This window comes from Bombina bombina, chromosome 5 (assembly GCF_027579735.1).
Source record: "Bombina bombina isolate aBomBom1 chromosome 5, aBomBom1.pri, whole genome shotgun sequence".
Classification (NCBI taxonomy): Eukaryota; Metazoa; Chordata; class Amphibia; order Anura; family Bombinatoridae; genus Bombina; species Bombina bombina.
In genome coordinates, this window is record NC_069503.1 from 887,499,815 (window position 1) to 887,517,369 (window position 17,555).

General features: G+C 37.4%; 1 protein-coding gene across 1 annotated transcript in view; it reads right to left on the reverse strand.

Annotated features, from left to right (window-relative positions):
* The window catches only part of RB1CC1 (RB1 inducible coiled-coil 1), a gene marked incomplete in the record, with an annotated part of 595,085 nt that overhangs the window by 158,991 nt on the left and 418,539 nt on the right, over positions 1 to 17,555 (reverse strand). Inside the window, 1 exon segment of the mRNA XM_053715035.1 lies at positions 8,055 to 8,113. Within this exon segment, the coding sequence (XP_053571010.1) occupies positions 8,055 to 8,113 (59 nt within the window).

Genomic DNA, 17,555 nt, shown 5'->3' on the forward strand with positions numbered 1-17,555 from the left:
GTGGTGAGGGGTGTATTTATAGGCATTTTGAGGTTTGGGAAACTTTGCCCCTCCTGGTAGGATTGTATATCCCATATGTCACTAGCTCATGGACTCTTGCCAATTACATGAAAGAAATGGGCCTTGAGATAGAAGGTCTGGTCTTAACAGAAGAGTCCAAGGTTGGCAACTGGCCATCCGAATGAGATCCGCATACCAAAACCTGTGAGGCCATGCTGGAGCCACCAGCAGTACAAACGAATGTTCCATTAGAATTTTGGAAATCACTTTTGGAAGAAGAACTAGAGGCGGAAAGATATAGGCAGGATGATAATTCCAAGGAAGCGACAACGCGTCCACTGCTTCCGCCTGAGGATCCCTGGATCTGGACAGATACCTGGGAAGTTTCTTGTTTAGATGGGAGGCCATCAGATCTATTTCTGAAAGTCCCCAGATTTGAACAATCTGAAGAAATACCTCTGGGTGAAGAGACCATTCGCCCGGATGTAACGTCTGGCGACTGAGATAATCCGCTTCCCAATTGTCTACACCAGGGATGTGAACCGCAGAAATTAGACAGGAGCTGGATTCCGCCCATACAAGTATCCAAGATACTTCTGTCATAGCTTGAGGACTGTGAGTCCCACCTTGATGATTGACATATACGCCACTGTTGTGACATTGTCTGTCTGAAAACAAATAAATGATTCTCTCTTCAGAAGAGGCCAGAACTGAAGAGCTCTGAAAATCGCACAGAGTTCCAAAATGTTGATTGGCAATCTCGCCTCCAGAGATTCCCAAACCCTGTGCGCTGTCAGAGATCCCCATACAGTTCCCCAACCTGAAAGACTCGCATCTGTTGAGATTACAGTCCAGGTTGGACGAACAAAAGAGGCCCCTTGAATTAGACAATGGTGATTCAACCACCAAGTCAGAGAAGATCGAACGTTGGGATTTAAGGATATTAATTGTGATATCTTTGTATAATCCCTGCACCACTGGTTCAGCATACAAAGCTGAAGAGGTCTCATGTGAAAACGAGCAAAGGGGATCGCGTCCGATGCAGCAGTCATGAGACCTAGAATTTCCATGCACAAAGCTATCGAAGGGAATGATTGAGACTGAAGGTTTCGACAAGCTGAAACCAACTTCAGAAGTCTCTTTTTCTGTTAGAGACAAAGTCATGGAAACTGAATCTATTTGAAAGCCCAAAAAGGTTACCTTTGTCTGAGGAATCAAATAACTCTTTGGTAAATTGATCCTCCAACCATGTCTTTGAAGAAACGACACAAGTTGATTCATATGAAATTCTGCAGAATGTAAAGACTGAGCAAGTACCAAGATATCGTCCAAATAAGGAAATACCGCAATACCCTGTTCTCTGATTACAGAGAGAAGGGCACCGAGAACCTTTGAAAAGATCCTTGGAGCTGTTGCTAGGCCAAACGGAAGGGCAACAAACTGGTAATGCTTGTCTAGAAAAGAGAATCTCAGAAACTGATAGTGATCTGGATGAATTGGAATATGAAGATATGCATCCTGTAAATCTATTGTGGACATATAATGCCCTTGCTGAACAAAAGGCAGAATAGTCCTTTTAGTCACCATTTTGAATGTTGGTATCCTTACATAACGATTCAATATTTTTAGATCCAGAACTGGTCTGAAGGAATTCTCCTTCTTTGGTACAATGAATAGATTTGAGTAAAACCCCAGACCCCATTCCAGAACTGGAACTGGCACAATTACCCCAGCCAACTCTAGATCTGAAACACATTTCAGAAATGCCTGAGCCTTCACTGGGTTTACTGGAATGCGAGAGAGAAAAAATCTTCTCACAGGTGGTCTTACCTTGAAACCTATTCTGTACTCTTGAGAAACAATGTTCTGAATCCAAAGACTGTGAATCGAATTGATCCAAATATCTTTGAAAAATCGTAACCTGCCCCCTGCCAGCTGTGCTGGAATGAGGGCCGCACCTTCATGCGGATTTGGGAGCTGGTTTTGACTTTCTAAAAGGCTTGGATTTATTCCAGACTGGAGAAGGTTTCCAAACGGAAACTGTTCCTTTAGGGGAAGGGTCAGGCTTCTGTTCCTTATTCTGACGAAAGGAACGAAAATGATTAGCAGCCCTGTATTTACCTTTAGATTTTTTGTCCTGAGGCAAAAAGGTTCCTTTCCCCCCCAGTAACAGTTGAAATAATAGAATCCAACTGTGAACCAAATAATTTATTACCTTGGAAAGAAAGAGAAAGCAAAGTTGACTTAGAAGTCATATCTGCATTCCAAGATTTAAGCCATAAAGCTCTTCTAGCTAAAATAGCTAAAGACATATACCTGACATCAATTCTAATGATATCAAAAATGACATCACAAATATAGTTATTAGCATGTTGAAGAAGTTTAACAATGCTATAAGCATTATGGTCTGACACTTGTTGCGCTAAAGCCTCCAACCAGAAAGTGGAAGCTGCAGCAACATCAGCCAAAGAAATAGCAGGTCTAAGAAGATTACCTGAACATAAATAAGCTCTCCTTAGAAAGGATTCAAGCTTCCTATCTAAAGGATCCTTAAAGGAAGTACTATCCACCGTAGGAATAGTAGTACGTTTAGCAAGAGTAGAGATAGCCCCATCAACTTTTTTTGTCCCAAAACTCTAATCTATCAGATGGCACAGGGTACAATTTCTTAAACCTTTGAGAAGGAGTAAATGAAGTACCCAGACTATTCCATTCCCTAGAAATTACTTCTGAAATAGCATCAGGAACTGGAAAAACTTCTGGAATAACTACATGAGGTTTGAAAACCGAATTTAAACGCTTAGTAGATTTAGTATCAAGAGGACTAGACTCCTCCATATCTAATGCAATTAACACTTCTTTAAGTAAAGAACAAATAAACTCCATCTTAAATAAATATGAAGATTTATCAGTGTCAATATCTGAGGCAGAATCTTCTGAACCAGATAGATCCTCATCAGAAACAGATAAATCAGAATGATGGCGGTCACTTAAAAATTCATCTGAAATATGAGAAGTTTTAAAAGACCTTTTACGTTTACTGGAAGGAGGAATAACAGACAGAGCCTTCCTAATAGATTTAGAAACAGGGACATCCTGAACATTAGATGTTGAAGGAACAACAACAGGTAATGGATTATTACTAATGGAAACACAATCTGCATTAGAAAGTTTATCATGACAGTTATCACAAACTACAGCCGGAGGAACAGTTACCAAAAGTTTACAACAGATGCACTTAACTTTGGTAGAACCAGCATCAGGCAGCGTCTTTCCAGAAGTAGATTCTGATCCAGGGTCAGGTAGAGACATCTTGCAATATGTAATAGAAAAAACAACATATAAAGCAAAATTATCAAATTCCTTAAATGACAGTTTCAGGAATGGGAAAAAATGCCAAATGAACAAGCCTCTAGCAACCAGAAGCAATGAAAAATGAGACTGAAATAATGTGAAAAAAAGGTGGACACAAGAATGACGCCCACATTTTTTGGCGCCAAAAATGACGCCCACATTATTGGCGCCATGTACAACGCCCATATTTTTTGGCGCCAAGTATGACGCCACATCCTGTGACGCCGAAAAAAAACACGCCAACATTTTTGGCGCAAAAAAATGTCAACACATATACGTCAAAAAATGACGCAACCACGAACAACTTCTGGCGTCAATTAGGGCGCCGGAAATGACAAAATTTTTGGCGCCAAAAATGACGCAATAAATTGTAGCATTTTCAGCCCCCGCGAGCCTAACAGCCCACAGGGAAAAAAGTCAATTGAAAATTTTTTTTTAAAGGTAAGAAAAAAAATAATTATTCATATGCATTATCCCAAATAATGAAACTGACTGTCTGAAAGAAGGAATACTGATTATCCTGAATCATTGCAAATATAAGTTTAAAGACAAATATTTAGAACTTTACATATAAAGTGCCCAACCATAGCTTAGAGTGCCATAATAAAATAAGACTTACTTACCCTAAGACACTCATCTACATATAGTAGATAGCCAAACCAGTACTGAAACGAGAATCAGTAGAGGTAATGGTATATAAGAGTATATCGTCGATCTGAAAAGGGAGGTAGGAGAAGAAATCTCTACGACCGATAACAGAGAACCTATGAAATAGATCCCCTAGAGGAAGACCATTGTATTCAAATAGGCAATACTCTCTTCACATCCCTCTGACATTCACTGCACTCTGAGAGGAAAACCGGGCTCCAGCCTGCTGCGAAGCGCATATCAACGTAGAATCTAGCACAAACTTACTTCACCACCTCCATGGGAGGCAAAGTTTGTAAAAACTGAATTGTGGGTGTGGTGAGGGGTGTATTTATAGGCATTTTGAGATTTGGGAAACTTTGCCCCTCCTGGTAGGAATGTATATCCCATACGTCACTAGCTCATGGACTCTTGCTAATTACATGAAAGAAAGTAGGTTTTAGGGATTTTCATCAGGTGTTAAATGTCCCTTTAATTATATCTAGGATCTCCTCTAACGGAGTCTCTACCAAAATCGATTCAGACAAGGCGTTGCACCAATAAGATGCCGCACTTGCTACTGTGGCAATACAAACTGCAGGTTGCCATTGAAGACCTTGATGAACATACATCTTCTTCAGGTAAGCTTTCTTGTCCATGGGATCCTTAAAGGAACCGCTATCCTCTATAGGGATCGTAGTTCTCTTAGCCAGAATAGAAATAGCCCCTTCTACTTTAGGCACCATGCACCATGAATCTTTAATGGCGTCGGCAACAGGAAACATCTTTTTATAGATGGGAGACGGGGAGGCTTCTCCCATTTCTGTCACACAGTCTGGAACAGGAAACACTTCCACAGAGGAAGGAACATCATAGTATTTATTAAGTTTATTAGACTTCTTAGGGTTGACAACAACAGAAGTATTGGAGTCGTCCAAAGTAGCCAATACCTCTTTTAACAGTACACTTAAATCTTAAGTTTACTTCTTCAGTATCAGATAAAGTAATTATACTGTCCGAATCTGAGATTTCACCCTCAGAGGCTACCGATATATCCTCCTCATCAGACTTATGAGGGAGGGCAACCTGCATAGCAGTAGGTGGAACAAAAACCTTACTATCTTAATGTCTACTTTTCCTCTTGCGTTTTCCCAGCATAGGAAAAGCAGATAATGCAGCAGAAACCACAGAAGATACCTGAGCAGCAAAATCTGCAGGCAAATAAACTCCTCCAAGAGATTGAGAGGAACTACAGGGCACTATACGTCACACCATAGAGGCTTGGGACGTTTGAGAAACAAGCTGTGGCATTGCCTGAACAGCATCCTCCTGAGAGACATTGGGCTCATAGGGCAATAATTTATTTTTACACTCTAGCGTTTTAGCTAAACAATTAGCACAAAATTGCATAGGTGAAACTATTTGGGCATCTAGACATAACATTTATCAAAAGAAACAGTTTGATCATCCATGTCCATAGCTTGAAATAAAAATATTTTCCCCAAAAAATAAAGGAGTAACAAAATCTGAAGAAAAAAAAAAAAAGACTACTGTCACTTTAAGAGTAGTCTTATATCCCAAGCGTTATAACAATAAACTGCCCAAAATAAAATGAAACAAAAATTTTGAACCTCTACAACTCAGCAGTACTGAGGTGCCTACCGCAATTCTGGGAGACTCAAATTCAGCTCAGAGACTGATATCAAGCGACTGCACACAAGCCAATCTCAAACTGCAAAGACCACAGTGACTCCACTACGCTCCGTTGGCGGAAATACTTGAGTCACATGACCGGCAAAATCGGAACTGCGCAGATTTCTAAAAGCGCATGTTCCGATATAACTGCAGAAAATAGAGAAGCCATCTCTAAACAAAGTGAAAGCAGTTCACAGTCAAAATAAAAGTCTGATAATAAACTGTAGACAAATATACTGTAAAAAGTTCCTGGCCACAAAGAGCCCCAATAAAATATTTTGCCATAGAAAATGATAATAACATAAGAGCCACAAAAGACAGTCTCAGATACGGAAAAAAAATAACCCCTAGTCCCATTCATTGTGCCTGTATACTGCCTAATGAATCCTGCTTAAAGGATTACTATATCCAAATTATTTTAACTGCAGAAATAAACAATCTTCTAAGTGCAAAGTCTCCAGTACCTAGAAGCCAAAAGGGCACTTACCTGTAGTCTAGCTGTCTGGCAGGAAGACAGCTTACAAGGCGTGAAAGGACACATACTCCTTAAAGCGACCTGTAGAAAAAAGAAAGAACAGTGTAGCCAACTCTAGGGCAGCAATATGTTAGGAAACAAAAGTAAGGATTGCCTCACAGCTTCCAAACTGCTTAAAAGCCACCACTACTCTACTGAAGAGATTAACGTGGACTCGGCTAAACCCAAATCCTTGCTTGCAGGGAAAAGTACCCAAAGAAAGGATAAAAAATCTTCAGACACCAAACTTCCCCTCCTCTATTGACAGAGGCAAAGAGAATGACTGGGGATTAAGGGTAGGGGAGTGACACTTAACAGCTTTGCTGTGGTGCTCTTTGCCTCCTCCTGCTGGACAGGAGTGATATTCCCACTAGTAATTAAATGATGCTGTGGACTCTCCATATCTTAGGAAAGAAATACTGACTAATAAATTCATACCCTATATAGCCAAAAGTATGTGGACACCTGACCATCACAACTATATGAGCTTGTTGCACAACCCATTCCAAAACTATGAGAATTAATATAATGTCCCCCCACCTTTTATGACTATAACAGCTAAAACTGTTTTAAGAAGTATTTCCACAAGATTTTGCCTGTGGGAATGGGTGCCCATTGAGCCAAAAGAGCATTTGTAAGATCAGGCACTGATGTTTCATTATAAGGACTGACTCACATTTGGCATTCCAGTTCATCCCAAAGGCGTTCAATGGGTTTGAGGTCATGGCTCTGTGTAGGCCACTTGCTCTGTGCACAGGGGGGACAGTCGCGTTTAAACAGGAAAAGGCCTTTTTCAAACTGTGGTAACAAAGTTGGAGGCACCAAACTGTCTAAAATGTATTTGTATCCTGTAGCATTGAGATGACTTTACTGCAACTAAGGGCCTAACCCAAACCCTGAAAAAAAACAGCCACAGATCATTATCCATTCTACATCAAACTTTACCGTAGACAATATGCATTATAGTGAGTAAGGTTCTCTTGGCATCTGCAACACCCAGATCCTTTTATCAGAATGACAAATAGTGAAGCATGATTTATTACTCCAGGGAACACGTTTCCACTGCTCCAGAGTTTAGTGTTGGCATGCTTTACACTACTCCAACCAACAATTTGCACATGTTAATGTGGGGCTTGTGTACAGCTGCTCGACCATGGAAACTCATTTCATGAAGCTCCCAACAGAAATTTCTTGTGCTAATGTTGCTTTCAGAAAATAAACAGTGATTTTTACCCGCTACTTACTTAAGCATTCGGCAGCGCTGCTTTATGAGTTTGCAAGGTCTAGCACTTTGTGGCTGGGCAGTTCCTGCTTCCACTCCAAATTAATAGCATTTACAGTCGACCGGGGCACACTAGTTGGGCAGAAATGTCATGAATTTGTGGCAAAGATGGCATCCAATGACAGTGGTATGTTTAATGTCACTGAGCTCTTCAGTACAACCAATTGTATAGCCAATGTTTCGAGATTTTGTGGCTGGGTTTTATGCACCTGTCAGCAATGGGTGTGGCTGAAAGACCTAAACTCATTAACTAGTAGGGGACACCAGATAATTTTAGCCATAAACTATATGTTTCTCCATGGAATAATGTTAGTTCCCATTGCAAATCACCCTGGGAAGGGGAGATATAGATTCATGTACAACATAGGTCTACTCTAAAATAAAGTAATTTTAAAGCGCCTATATCTTAAAAAAAAAAAAAAAATCACACAACAAATATGTAATTCAGCTATTAATTTCTGGTCCAAAGATTTTCATGGTTTTCAATTTAAGTTACATAATGCCCCAAGACAAGTTTAAGAGTTAAAGAAGTTTAATACAGGGTAAACCATTTAGGTAAGTAACAAACAAAAGTAAGCTTACTCTCGGATTGCAATTTTCTCTGAATGCCTAGATGAAACCGAAGACATGCTCTGAGACATCTATAGAAGGAAGATAAATATATTAGCAATATGATAGAATTTAAATATGTATGATGTACATTACCACAATTGTATGTAAATAGCATATAATATGCTACTAGGCACAGCAACAAATTGTGTTTTGTTGTATAAGGTATTTCAGTGTTATACAATTATAGAGGGCTAGATTACAAGTGTTGAGCTAAAGTCATCCAGGGTTGCGATAAGCAATATCGCGACCATGCTAACTTGCATGTGTATTACAAGTTGAAAGTAAATGGGTGCGTTCAAGCACAAACAGAATTTGCACTAGTTGGGTTTGCGAGACTGAAGATCTAGCCTAAAGTGTATGGGGTAAAAAAAAAATTAAAAATTAAAATAAAGTGTTACACTCATATATACAGTTTCTGATAAAAATATTCATATACATATTAATACAAAGTATATGGTACATGACAATTTGTTTGACTGGAAAGGACTATAATCTATGTATGTATGACTATATATATATATATATATATATATACATACACACACATATATATATATATATACACACACACACAGTCAGTATATATACACATACACTTACATATATATGTATATGTATATATATATATATATATATATATATATATTTGTATATATATATATGTGTGTGTGTGTGTGTGTGTTTTTAAGTGTTATATATATATACACACACACACACACACATTTTGGAGTCCTTTCCAGTCAAATACATTACAAGTTGAAAAATCATTTTTAATCAATGTTCCTAACTTAAAAGGAAATGTTCTTAGTATTTTAAAATTATATATATTATAATTAAATGTTTACTGTATGTGTGAAAATATATATATATATATATATATAAAATTATTTTTTTAAAGTAACATTTTATCCTATGTGAAGAACATTGGAACATAAAATATTCATAACTACCTTCGAGTTTATTGCTGTAGGGTTAGCGAGCATGCGATAAGTGTTAGTTTTTTTCTTCAGCGCGCTCCATTGAAATCTAGGGAGAAAGGTTAACGCAGTCATGATATCCGAAGCCTATAAGTTAGCGCACATTGGGTTTCACTTGCACGCAAAGCCACTCAAAGTAAACTTTTAACGTGTGCATATTAAAAGTTGAGAGTAAATTGTTTGCGTGCGAGCGAAACCCGATGCGCACTTACTTTAGAACTTTGTGACTGTATTAACTTCTCCCAAAAAAATAAAATAAAATTAGCTTGCCACTTGTAATCTGGCCCAGAATGTTCCTTATATTATTACTACAGTGATAGTTTACATAATTATTTTCTTCTACCATGCATAGTTTACAAAAAAGTAAATTTATGCTTACCTGATAAATTAATTTCTTCTACGATATGACGAGTCCACGGATTTCATCCTTACATGTGGGATTTATCCTCCTGCTAACAGGAAGTGGCAAAGAGCACCGCAGCAGAGCTGGATATATAGCTCCTCCCTTCCCTCCACCTCCAGTAATTCGACCGAAGTTAGGAAGAGAAAGGAAAAGCCAAAAGTGCAGAGGTGAATGAAGTTTATATAAAAAAAAATATATATAATTTAAATCTATCTTAAAAATGACAGGGTGGGCCATGGACTCGTCATATCGTAGAAGAAATTAATTTATCAGGTAAGCATAAATTTACTTTTCTTCTACAAGATATGACGAGTCCACGGATTTCATCCTTACTTGTGGGATACAATACCAAAGCTACAGGACACGGATGAAAGGGAGGGACAAGGCAGGGACCTAAACGAAAGGCACCACTGCTTGAATAACCTTTCTCCCAAAACCAGCCTCAGAAGAAGCAAAAGTATCAAATTTGGAAAATTTGGAAAAACAGAATTTATGTTTACCTGATAAATTTCTTTCTCCAACGGTGTGTCCGGTCCACGGCGTCATCCTTACTTGTGGGATATTCTCTTCCCCAACAGGAAATGGCAAAGAGCCCAGCAAAGCTGGTCACATGATCCCTCCTAGGCTCCGCCTACCCCAGTCATTCGACCGACGTTAAGGAGGAATATTTGCATAGGAGAAACCATATGGTACCGTGGTGACTGTAGTTAAAGAAAATAAAATATCAGACCTGATTAAAAAAACCAGGGCGGGCCGTGGACCGGACACACCGTTGGAGAAAGAAATTTATCAGGTAAACATAAATTCTGTTTTCTCCAACATAGGTGTGTCCGGTCCACGGCGTCATCCTTACTTGTGGGAACCAATACCAAAGCTTTAGGACACGGATGAAGGGAGGGAGCAAATCAGGTCACCTAAATGGAAGGCACCACGGCTTGCAAAACCTTTCTCCCAAAAATAGCCTCAGAAGAAGCAAAAGTATCAAACTTGTAAAATTTGGTAAAAGTGTGCAGTGAAGACCAAGTCGCTGCCCTACATATCTGATCAACAGAAGCCTCGTTCTTGGGCGGGCCAAACGGAACCCCTTGAAGAACATTAAGAACTAAATTCAAACTCCAGGGTGGAGCAATTGGTCTAAATACAGGCTTAATTCTGGTTAGAGCCTGACAAAAAGACTGAACATCTGGAACATCTGCCAAACGTTTGTGTAGCAAAATTGACAAGGCAGAAATTTGTCCCTTTAAGGAACTCGCTGTTAAACCTTTCTCTTATCCTTCTTGGAGAAAAGACAGAATCCTGGGAATCCTAACTTTACTCCATGAGTAGCCCTTAGGTTCACACCAAAAAATATATTTACGCCATATCTTATGATAGATCTTTCTGGTGACAGGCTTACGTGCCTGAATCAAAGTATCGATGACCGAATCAGAGAAACCCTGCTTAGATAAAATCAAGCGTTCAATCTCCAAGCAGTCAGCTGCACAGCAACTAGATTTGGATGTTGGAAAGAACCTTGAATGAGAAGGTCATGTCTCACTGGAAGTTTCCACGGAGGCAGAGAGGACATGTCCACTAGATCTGCATACCAAGTCCTGCGTGGCCACGCAGGCGCGATTAGAATTACTGAAGCTCTCTCCTGTTTGATCCGAGCACTCACCCGGGGAAGGAGAGGAAATGGTGGAAACACATAAGCTAGGTTGAACGACCAAGGCACTGCCAAGGCATCTATCAGTTCGGCCTGAGGATCCCTCGACCTGGATCCGTATCTTGGGACCTTGGCATTCTGTCGAGACGCCATCAGATCCAATTCCGGTCTGCCCCATCGGAGAATCAGTGAGGCAAATACCTCCGGATGGAGTTCCCACTCCCCTGGATGAAAAGCCTGTCGGTTTAAAAAGTCCGCTTCCCGGTTGTCCACTCCTGGGATGTAGATTGCTGACAGATAACAAGAGTGGGCCTCCGCCCATCGAATTATCTTGGATACTTCTGTCATCGCTAATGAACTCCTCGTTCCTCCCTGATGATTGATGTAAGCCCACAGTCGTTATGTTGTCCGACTGGAATCTGATGAATTTGGCCGAAGCCAACTGAGGCCACGCCTGAAGCGCATTGAATATTGCTCTCAATTCCAGAATATTGATTGGAAGTAGAGACTCCACCTGAGTCCAAACACCCTGAGCCTTCAGGGAATTCCAGACTGCACCCCAGCCTCGTAGACTGGCGTCCGTTGTCACTATCACCCACGAGGGTATGTGGAAACACGTCCCTTGGGACAGATGATCCGGCGACAACCACCAAAGAAGAGAGTTTCTGGTCTCTTGGTCCAGATTTATCGGAGGAGATAAATTTACATAGTCCCCATTCCACTGTCCGAGCATGCACAGTTGCAGTGGTCTGAGATGAAACCGAGCAAACGGAATGATGTCCATTGCCGCCACCATCAATCCAATTACCTCCATACACTGAGCCACTGATGGCCAAGGATTGGACTGAAGGGCTCGGCATGTATTTAGAATCTTTGACTTTCTGACCTCCGTCAGAAAAATCTTCATGACTATAGAATTTATCAGAGTTCCCAAGAAGGGAACCTTTGTCTGTGGAATTAGTGAACTCTTTAATAGATTCACCTTCCATCTGTGAGTTCTCAGAAAGGACAACACAGTGTCTGTATGAGACTTTGTTAGATGATAAGTCAACGTCTTAATCAAAATATTGTCCAGATAAGGCGCCACTGCCATGCCCGTGGCCTGAGAACCGCCGGAAGGGACGCTAGAACCTTCGTGAAGATGCTGGGTGCTGTGGCCAACCCGAAGGGAAGAGCCACAAACTGAAAATGTTTGTCCAGGAAGGCAAACCTTAGGTACTGATGATGATCCTTGTGGATAGGAATATGAAGGAAGGTATGCATCCTTCAAGTCCACAGTAGTCATATATTGACCCTCCTGGATCATTAGTAAAATTGTTCGGATAGTCTCCATCTTGAAAGATGGGACTCTGAGAAACTTGTTTAGACTCTTGAGATCTAAAATAGGTCTGAACGTTCCTTCTTTTTTAGGAACCACGAAAAGATTTGAGTAAAACCCCTGTCCCTGTTCTAGTCTTGGAACAGGACAAATTACTCCCATAGTAGAGAGGTCTTGTACACAACGTAAGAACGCCTCTCTTTTTATCTGGTCTACAGACAATCGTGAAAGAAGAAATCTCCCTCTTGGTAGAAAACTTTTCAATTCCAGTTGATACCCGTGGGTCACGATTTCTAGTGCCCAGGGGTCCTGAACATCTCTTGCCCAAGCCTGGGCAAAGAGAGAAAGTCTGCCCCCTACTAGATCGGGGGCCGCCCCTTCATGCTGTCTTGGTAGCAGTAGCGGGCTTCTTGGGTTGTTTACCCTTGGCCTGAGCAAAATTCCCTTCCTGTTTTGTGGAGGAAGAGGAAGAAGAGGGTACTCCTTTAAAGTTCCGAAAAAGGAACGAAAATTATTTTGTTTACCCCTGATCTTAACAGACTTATCCTGAGGTAGAAGATGACCTTTACCTCCAGTAATGTCAGAAATGATTGTTTGGTAGGTTAAGACTGTCTAGCTGGTGGGGAATCTAGCACACCTGAAGTAAACTTTATCCCAAAGTTTAAAGAGTTATAGTTAGTTGTAGTAGGTGGCGCAAAACAAGTTGCTATTCCCAATGTGTCTTACTGTAAATATGTGTGATAATATGTGGGCTCAATATATGTTAATGTTTTGATGAGTCCTAATTTTATATTCTCTTTTGGAAAAAAATGGATGTCGAAACTATTTAAGAAATAAATATGATCCTTTATTTGATTATGGTAAATTTACCCAATAGTAGTGATGCTAAAAGTACAGTTAAACAAAAATTATTACAATTCCTTCAAAGTTTAAAAAATGACACCGGTGTCTCTATGTATAAAAATGTACATAATATATAAAAAATAAATTAAATTAAAATAATAACGTTGAAATCTTATAATTTATACAGTTTTGGGTTTATCACAAGTTGTAATTTCTAACAGAATGTTTGTAGATACAATTTTATAGTGGATAAAACAATAGTTGCTGTATAGTTCATATAGGATACTTTGTTTCAAGTTCAGCTATGCAATTGAGATCTTATCTTAGGCAACTATATATCAAATGTAGAGGTATGTTGGTGCAATTTTTATCACACTATAATATAAGTATACAAATTAGTACCTTGAAGTGTATCTGTTTGATATCACTTTGTGAGATAATTGTGGTTAAATAAACGCCGCTATGCCAGTGTTTTGATTAAGTTTCAAGATCAAGCTGGTGGCAGTTCTATATGAGCTGCTGGCGGTTAAATAAATGCCGCTTTGGTTTCCTCTTATTAGGTGGGCTTATCTGTTTGCTGCGAGAAAATTCACTTTTATATAAGTGTTTGGGTAGTTGTCGTGGCCGCTCAGTTACCTTATCCTTTGTCGGTCAGTGACCAATCGCGCTCTTAAGGATTTCTTGGTGGGATCTTCGTTGCGGTTAAGTGCTAACCGTTTGCTGATGTTTTTTAAGTATCTCCGGTTTTTCTATTCTGTGGCTTGTCTGTCGGTCAGTGACCGATCACGATGGTATGGTTGTTGGATAACCTCCTGATGTGGAATTTTTGCGTGCCTTTCCGGTCTGTTGTTCCCAGGTTTCTTAGATGTCGGTCAGTGACCGATCTGGGTGCTGAAATGTGGTTGTTGGGATAAGTTGAAAGTTTGTAGGATAAGTAGAAAAAGGATTTCTAGTTATCAATGTGATCTTTGCGGTTAAATATATGCCGCTCAGTGGGAACTTGAATATTTCAACTGGGTATAGCTGGTATTCACTTTGTCTTCTCAAATCCTGTGCAGGTGTGCTCTGGTATCAACATGTTTCGGCTGGACAGCCTTTTTCAAGATACCAGATGTGGGGATTCAAAGGCTATTTAAAGCCTCTCTAATTTAGCAATAAATCACTAATTGATGATATACATAAAATCAAAAAAATCAGGAACAATTATAAAATGCTGTTTTATTATATAACATAGGTATCCTTGGGTCTTAATTATAATATAGTTGGGTGTTTTTATGTAGCGATAAACATTTTATATGATTACTTTTAAAATAGAGAAAGATATTATATATCTTAATGTCAATTACTTTTAGAGTGTATATTTTAGTCACTTTATGAAACCATGGATATTTTTAAAAGGTTTCTGTAATTAGAGCGTAATATTAGAGTGAAATAATTTGTCTATACTTATCGTTGTATGGATATTTTAACCATAAAATATAGTTAAAACGGGGCCAATGGTGAAATTAGAATTTAGTGAAATAAAAGTTAGATGGGCCAAAAGAGAATATAAATTTAAGTGAATCTTTTGACTCTAGTTTGAATGTTTCTATTTGTTATCTGTGGGCTACAATAACCAGATAGTGGGTATTGTAAAAATATAGTAAAGAGCTGTATGATCCAATGAGTGTGTTGTACCAATACTTTTCTAGTTTTTGTGGATATTAGTATTATCGGATGAGAGATTAGCCTTCTTGTATGAATTTTTATAATTATTGTAGGAATTTTAAAATTTCAAGTTGTTTGTCCTTAGACTGTAAAACTAAGTTGTAATTTTGTCAAATATATATATTTTATTTTAGAATTCTATTGTATTTAATCAACTTGGTTTGTTAGTGTGATGGCTTGGTTTTTATGATCTTAATCTTTATAAAAATGGCCTATGTGTTAGTTTAAATTTCAAGTGGTGTGTCCTTAGACTGTAAAACTATATATTTATTTATGATATATATATATATATATATATATTTTTTCTTGAGTAGTTTTATTATGTTTAGTAAATATGTTTTAATGGTGTGTTTGCGTGTTTTCATGTCTATACTTATCGTTGTATGGATATTTTAAACATAAAATGGGGCCAATTGTGAAATAAAAATTAGTGAAATAAAAATTAGTGAAATAAAAGTTAGATGGGCCAAAAGAGAACATAAATTTAAGTGAATCTTTTGATTCTAGTTTGAATGTTTCTATTTGTTATCTGTGGGGCTACAATAACCAGATAGTGGGTATTGTAAAAATATAGTAAAGAGCTGTATGATCCAATGAGTGTGTTGTACCAATACTTTTCTAGTTTTTGTGGATATTAGTATTATCGGATGAGAGATTAGCCTTCTTGTATGAATTTTTATAATTATTGTAGGAATTTTAAAATTTCAAGTTGTTTGTCCTTAGACTGTAAAACTTAGTGATAATTTTGTCAAATATATATATATTTTATTTTAGAATTCTATTGTATTTAATCAACTTGGTTTGTTAGTGTGATGGCTTGGTTTTTATGATCTTAATCTTTATAAAAATGGCCTATGTGTTAGTTTAAATTTCAAGTGGTGTGTCCTTAGACTGTAAAACTATATATTTTTTTTATTATTATTTTTTATATACATATATATATATATATATATATATATACATATACATATATATATATATATATATATATATATATATATATATATACATATATACATATATATATATACATATATATTTTCTTGAGTAGTTTTATTATGTTTAGTAAATATGTTTTAATGGTGTCTGCGTGTTTTCGTGATATTTATCTTATAGAATTGCATTGAGGTCTAGTTCGCTATTGAGGCCTTTTGGGTGTAGAGTTTTCATTTTGAAAATCAATTCTGCTTCATGGTATAGTAGCTTTTTTTCCATATTTCCGCCTCTACCATCTGTCTTTATTTTCTTAATGCCCCAAAATTTCATGTCATTTGGGTTACCTTTGTGGAATTCTTTAAAGTGGGCATAAAGTCTGGTATTATCTTTTTCTTTTTCTATGCATCTGATGTGTTCTCTTATTCTTTCTTTCAGTTTCCTTCCCGTTTGACCTAGGTACTGTAGTTTACATGAGCACTGAATTAAATAGATTATGTTGGTGTCAGTGCATCTTATGGTGTCATTAATCTTCAGTTCTTTCTGGGTTACATTAGATTTTACCTTTTTGGTTTTGGTGCTAAATTTGCATGATTTGCATACATGACATGACTAACTTTTATTTCACTAATTTTTATTTCACAATTGGCCCCATTTTATGGTTAAAATATCCATACAACGATAAGTATAGACACGAAAACACGCAAACACACCATTAAAGATATTTACTAAACATAATAAAACTACTCAAGAAAATATATATATATATATCTATATATATATATATATATATATATCATAAATAAATATATAGTTTTACAGTCTAAGGACACACCACTTGAAATTTAAACTAACACATAGGCCATTTTTATAAAGATTAAGATCATAAAAACCAAGCCATCACACTAACAAACCAAGTTGATTAAATACAATAGAATTCTAAAATAATATATATATATATATTTGACAAAATTACAACTTAGTTTTACAGTCTAAGGACAAACAACTTGAAATTTTAAAATTCCTACAATAATTATAAAAATTCATACAAGAAGGCTAATCTCTCATCCGATAATACTAATATCCACAAAAACTAGAAAAGTATTGGTACAACACACTCATTGGATCATACAGCTCTTTACTATATTTTTACAATACCCACTATCTGGTTATTGTAGCCCACAGATAACAAATAGAAACATTCAAACTAGAGTCAAAAGATTCACTTAAATTTATATTCTCTTTTGGCCCATCTAACTTTTATTTCACTAAATTCTAATTTCACCATTGGCCCCGTTTTAACTATATTTTATGGTTAAAATATCCATACAACGATAAGTATAGACAAATTATTTCACTCTAATATTACGCTCTAATTACAGAAACCTTTTAAAAATATCCATGGTTTCATAAAGTGACTAAAATATACACTCTAAAAGTAATTGACATTAAGATATATAATATCTTTCTCTATTTTAAAAGTAATCATATAAAATGTTTATCGCTACATAAAAACACCCAACTATATTATAATTAAGACCCAAGGATACCTATGTTATATAATAAAACAGCATTTTATAATTGTTCCTGATTTTTTTGATTTTATGTATATCATCAATTAGTCATTTATTGCTAAATTAGAGAG